The 6,000-nt window shown below is 39.6% G+C and overlaps 2 protein-coding genes across 3 annotated transcripts in view; one reads left to right on the top strand and one right to left on the bottom strand.

The window, feature by feature from the left end:
* LOC111486667 (probable magnesium transporter NIPA8) overlaps window positions 1-1,705 on the top strand; it is a 5,764-nt gene extending 4,059 nt beyond the window's left edge. For both annotated transcript variants that reach the window (XM_023133879.1, XM_023133878.1), the window contains 4 exons: window positions 552-642; window positions 715-781; window positions 1,096-1,192; window positions 1,283-1,705. In XM_023133879.1, coding sequence (XP_022989647.1) covers window positions 552-642; window positions 715-781; window positions 1,096-1,192; window positions 1,283-1,507 — 480 coding nt within the window. In that variant the 3' untranslated portion in view covers window positions 1,508-1,705. The remainder of the gene's footprint in view (window positions 1-551; window positions 643-714; window positions 782-1,095; window positions 1,193-1,282) is intronic.
* A 1,524-nt stretch (window positions 1,706-3,229) lies between these two features.
* Window positions 3,230-4,876, bottom strand: LOC111486722. The gene has a single exon (XM_023133954.1). The coding sequence runs from the start codon at window positions 4,569-4,571 to the stop codon at window positions 3,912-3,914; it is 660 nt and encodes a 219-aa protein (XP_022989722.1). The 5' UTR covers window positions 4,572-4,876; the 3' UTR covers window positions 3,230-3,911.
* Between the last annotated feature and the right edge of the window lie 1,124 nt (window positions 4,877-6,000).

Below are 6,000 nucleotides of genomic sequence, written 5' to 3'. Positions count from 1 at the left end.
GGGGGGGGGGGGGGGGGAGGAGGAGGGAGGAATACATGAAAAGAACCGTGTGCTTGAATGACACTGGTTATGATATACTGAACCTACTAAATAGTATATGCATGTTCTTAGGAAAATGGTTTGTATAGCATTGGATCAAAGCTATGTCAATCGGCTTAGATCATAAATTGTAGTGGTTTCCTGGGGACTAGCAATCTTTTAAACAAGTTTGTAGCATTTTGTGGGCTGAGATGAGTTCTCTGGTTATTACCTTCTTAACTTCTCAGGAATGAGATTCATATTTCTTGTATGAGTCAACAAGTAACCCAGTTATCTTTATTTTTGTCCTCTTTCATGACACAATAACTATGGTATTGATCATATATTTTGAAAATAGTCCCATTTCACTCTTTGTATTAAGCGGTAAATAAAGTGATAATTGTCTAACCATGCGCTTTTTTAACCTTTGATTTCAATGTCATGCTGCCTGTTGCCCTTAAATTCTGTCCATGCCTCAAGCATGAATTCAGTTTAGGTAATAAGCTTGCCTTTGTATTATCTCTTCTATTCAGGTGCTTGATGCTTTGAGAACGACGATGTTCATACTAGGAATGATGTCGGTTTTCATAGGCATTTCTTTGCTAGCTCCTGATGAGCCTAGAGGTATTTTAATTTAGAATTTAAATTTTGGATTACATTGCAAATGTGAGAGATTGATTGGAACATGAATTTCAGACGGTGAGTTCAAAGATAATTCGTTGGTATCCGGGACGTCTACTAGCTTCTCAGCAGAAGAAGAGAGGTACAACAATTTTTTTGCATGCTTATATGACATTATTTTTTCCATTGATTCTGAGTTCAAAATCACTTTCTGTTTGTAATGAAGATATCTGGTACTAAAACCTTTTCTTTGTGGGGGCAATGTTAGTTCTAAACTAGAATTTCTCAGCAGTGAAGCCAGGGCTATTAAAAATGCGTACTTGTTTGGGTTTATTTTATGAATGTCGTAAAGTATTGTACAATGAAAAATCTATGATAGATGAAGTGCTGGGACGTTCTGCCATTTGATCTGCACCTCCCTCTTCACCCATTCTGTTGCATCTTTTCCATCTGCAGACTAATTGTGTCATCCAAAGAACTAGAGACTAGGGACGCAAGATCATTTTCACAAGGATTCTTGTTAAAGATTACAGATGTAGCAGCTAAGGCGAAGGTATTGGAGTCAAACATTGGTGATTTTAGAAGCTTACTTGGTCGACATGTTTGAACGGTTTAACTCTATGCCATCTTATTCTCTTTGCAGGCTGCTTTAGCACTTTCTCTGGGTTTTGGAGAAGATTCACTCAGTGCATCAGCAGTACTTGTGATGCCTATGATGTCATCAAGGATGACTGGCTTTCGAGGAACTGGGTTCGACCGCTCCAAGTTTTTCTCGATGAGGAAGCCTGATTGGAGTAAGATCTCGTTGGATGATGAGGATCCGAAGGTGGTGGTCAACACAAACATAGGTTTCTCCCAAAACCTTTGAATAGGAGTAGCATTAAAAGAAAAATTGGGTTGGAGTATTAGACCAATGCCTTTTCTCTATAGCTATAGTAGTTAGAATTTAATATACCAGTTACCACGCATGTTCTTACATAGAAATTATACAAGACAATATTATATATTATGGAGAACAATTCTTTTCTCGTAAAGCAAGTTAATATTTTTCATAACGATTCCTTTCTGAACATCTTGGAACCATGCCTCTCTTTTAGAGTTATACTAAAAGATAAATAAATTTATACCTTTGATAATTGGAATAAGAAGTCTATCATGATAATTGTCTAAAACTCCTAGCAATCATGTAATAGAGGTAGCATACGTAGCAGAATTTAGGTGGTTGAATATGAATTTAACGTCTGCAAAGGTTCTTTGGAACCATTTCAACTAGTTTTAAGAGCCCATCTTGAACTCAATTCTTTCCAAATTATTCATCGTAATTGTGATGTCCCATATTGGTTGGGGAGGAGAACAAAACACCATTTATAAGGGTGTGGAAACCTTCCCCTAGTAGACGCGTTTTAAAGCCTTGGGGGAAGCCCGAAAGGGAAAGCCCAAAGAGGACAATATCTGCTAGCACTGAGCCTGGGTCGTTACGAATGGTATCAGAGCTAGACACCGGACGATGTGCCAGCCTTCTTGCTGTTCCCCGATGGGGGTAGACACGAGGCGGTGTGCCAGTAAGAACGCTGGGCCCTGAAGGGGGTGAATTTGGTGGCGGTCTCACATTGATTGGAAAAAGAAACAAGTGCCAGCGAGGACGCTGGGCCCCGAAGGGGGGTGGATTGTGATGTCCCACATTGGTTGGGGAGGAGAACAAAACACCATTTATAAAGGTATGGAAACCTTCCCCTAGCAGACGCGTTTTAAAGCTTTGTGGGGAAGCTCGGAAGGGAAAGCCCAAAGAGGACAATATCTGCTAGCGGTGGGCCTAGGTCGTTATAGTAATCTCCCAAAAGGGGTGAAAATAAAAGAAAAAAAATACCAAATCAAGAAGTTAGAAACAAGGAAACAGGAATTATTGAAATTCTTGTACATTCCAATGATCAGAAATTGAAAAGATCAAATCCGCGTTTCCTGTGTTGAAGTCTTCCTGATTGAGATTGTTTATTCCCCAACTCACAGACACACATAGGAGATCACCCAATAATGCTGTCTAAAATATATAGAGACAGAGAGACTACAGCTAATTGAAACAGTGACTTCTTAACACATCAAGAATAAGAGGGTCTCTTTGGTTGCATTGCTTGAAGATGGTTGGACTTCTTGCAAGTCTTCCTGTTAGTTAGGTGAACAAGGGGATCTCTTCCTCTGCTGGTTGGATACCCTAAATGCTTGTCTTTAAGATGTTGACGTACCTTACGAACACAGTTTAGCTAGGCCACATAATGGATACATGAAAACGTAGCCGAACCAAGTGAGATCAAAAGCCACAACCCCGAAACGATCGTTGCTTAGGTGAGATCAAAAGTAATTAGGTTTGTCATAGTTTAGGTAAGACCAGAAGGTCTAGGTGACCATAACCTTTTTAGGTGACACCACAAACTATTAGGTGAGACATAACTTGTAATCCAACCAAGTGAGACGGAGATCGGATATTCATTTTCTGGATTACTTTGTTTTGTATGAAGCGACCTATCCTCCATTGTGACATAGCTTGTAATCCAACCAAGTTAGAAAGTCATTAGGGTGTCAAACGACATGACTAGTAAATAGTTTATGTGCCATCATATTCCATTGCGCCAACCTATCCTCTACCCACTAACAATGTCATAGCAAGTCTCAAGTAGTGCACATGACTCGCTTACATTCTAACAAATCATAGTTGAGTTGTGAGGAATAACTTTCATCAAGCTATGTGACAAATAACAATTGGCTAGTGTGATCCTAATCATCTCCTCTCTGATATTAGAAGATAGATGTACATGAAAGAAAAGAGAGAGAGGTACTTTTTCTATTATATTGAAACTCTGCCAAATTTAAGACTTGGAACTAATATTCCATGTCTAGTGTCTGCACCTCTTTGTTGTTGCAAGTAACCTCCAATCGTGCCCTCTGATACTACCTTCAAATGTTGGTGTGGGCACAGTCAACCCGATTATTAGCGCAATCAACTTACTAAGTATGTTCGAGTTGCTTGAATAATGTAGAGAAACATATTAGGCTCTTGTATCGATTTCTATGCATAGCTTAGTGCTGTTAGTTTCCTGAAACCAAATTGGGAAGGAGCTCATCCATGAAAATCAGCTTTCAGTTGTACGCATAAACAACCTCTTCTGTCTTTTTTCCTTTTCCCTACATAGATTTATTATATTGTCATAACTGATGAAAGAATAACATGTAGAATTTCTTCAAACCACACAACAGCAAGGGGAATGAATTAGCTTAAATTAACTATATTGCAGTAGTTGCAGGCGTCGTTGCGTCCTCAGCTGTTCATAGAACCTTCTAATGAATTCCTCAGCCTGATTATCCACTTGTCCACTTTCACTGCTAATTTCATTTTCTTCCTCAGACGAATAGTTGGATATCCGTACGTTGAACGGGGAAACGAGTGGGCTTGCCCCCTCCATTGCAGGACTTAAAGCATTATACTTCCAGTGATTTACTGTGTTCTCAGGAGTCATGGGTAGTAAAGTAAACGCCGCCCAGGCTTCTGGGTCTGAACCTTCTTCTTCTTCTTCTTGTTGCTTTGTTTCCATCTCCACAGGAAGGTTGATACAGGGGAAGTAAGCGTGGTATTTGGCACTGCGCTTTGACATGTGGGAAAAAACAGGATTAATGGGAGTGTTGCTGCAGGAAAACTCGTAGTCCTGTATGCCGAAACCGCCACACGTCATGTCTCCAGCACTGGAACCGTGGTGGTGGTGATGGAACATGAAGTAGCTGGTGAAAGATTTTCTGAACAGCTTCCCTCTCTTCAGCATCAAATTCATGTCCATGATGAACCTTCTCTTTGAGATCAGACCCTTTCTTGCCATTAGAATAAGCGTTACCTTGAGAACATTCCAAAGCCTCTTGGCTCTAACAGAGGACTGGAGACCACCCATGATTGATATCTGTAATTGTAATGCTTTATGATATGATATGTCTTTCTTTCAGCTGCTGGGGATGGGTTTCTTTGTTCCTGCGAGGTTTGAGAGGCCTCGCAGAAGCAAAGAAAACCCAACAAGAGGAGGAACCAGCAGCAGCAGCAGGGAGATGGGGAAACATCCAACGACCTATGCTCCATTATTATAGGAAGTGGAGAGGCATTAGTGCAGAGGAAGCCACGCTCCTGCCATTTGAAAATTGAGGTCCAACCACCGCTCCAAATCCTCCAGCTCCATGGTCTGTTGCCTTGTCTGTTTGTTTGTCTAATGTTTTTTGAATTATAGTATAGTATGGACAGGAAAAGAGCGAGCACTTGTTTGGAAATTGCTGGTATGTGTGAAAAAAGAAAGAAACTACCTTTTTCAACGGTACAATTGGCTCCATTATTAGGCCACCCAACCTACTACTACTTGGACCTGGTCCTACTGCTCCATGATTGTATTTTCCAGAGGTTCTTTTGAGGCTTTTGAGCGTTTTAAGATAAATCTTAGGTCACCCGATTTAGCGTCGTTGTTCGGGATCAACTTGGCAGTGTTATGGCTGTGGCTACAAAGGGTTAGATCTAGTTTCGATGAAAGTGTTGTGGCTGTGGCTACAAAGAGTTAGATCTGGTTACGGTGGAAGTGTCGCGGTTGTAGAGTTAGATTTGGTATAATCTCTGGCCCTCCCTCCTTAGTTAAAATGAGAAATCTCTTAGCGGTTTCTCTCATGCTCCACCATCGACGGGTCCTTGCAAGTTATATGAACATCTATATCTCAAACTTGTGCTTTTAGCGTCAAATAAAGAACTGAATGTTAAATTACAAATTTATTTCATGTTTGTGTCTCACCGATCCCTAAATTTTAAAAAGACAAATATATTTTTGAACTTATAGTTTTGTACTTAATAGAACATACAAAAATTCGTAAACTTATTAGATAAATATAAAATTTTTTAAACAAAGATAAATATTTTTAGAATATGGTAAATATAAAAAAGGTTGAAAATTAGAATAATATATTAGTCTTAGCTACGGGGCGGTTCGTCCTATTCAGATATTCATGACCAAGAAACACTGGATTCTCTTTCGGGTAGGTCCGGAAAGGAGAAAGAAGGCTGGAATGCCAACAGACGTCTATTATTGAATTCACCCAACTCAGTAGTACCTATTTTTGGAACGTCCAATGCCAGAATCACTGAATGGGTAAGTCGGGTAAATTGGCAATCCCTTTATTTATGCCAACTTTATAAAATTTGTAATTAATTTTTATATATATAAATAATATTAATTGAGATATGAGGAAGAAAAGTGAGTGGAGGCAATGAGGGGAATATTGAAAGGCTTAGTTTGTATTCCTTATTGAAGAGAAGAAAAAAAAAGGGAACCAAAATGGTACCCATAGCCC

The sequence above is a fragment of the Cucurbita maxima genome, unplaced genomic scaffold (assembly GCF_002738345.1).
Source record: "Cucurbita maxima cultivar Rimu unplaced genomic scaffold, Cmax_1.0 Cma_Scf00011, whole genome shotgun sequence".
Taxonomy (NCBI): Eukaryota; Viridiplantae; Streptophyta; class Magnoliopsida; order Cucurbitales; family Cucurbitaceae; genus Cucurbita; species Cucurbita maxima.
The sequence above is the reverse complement of the archived record's forward strand: the minus strand, read 5'-3'. Positions and strand labels throughout refer to the sequence as shown.

Coding starts and splice junctions, on each gene's coding strand:
- LOC111486722 (XM_023133954.1), bottom strand. CDS start 4,571: ATGGGTGGTCTCCAGTCCTCTGTTAGAGCCAAGAGGCTTTGGAATGTT.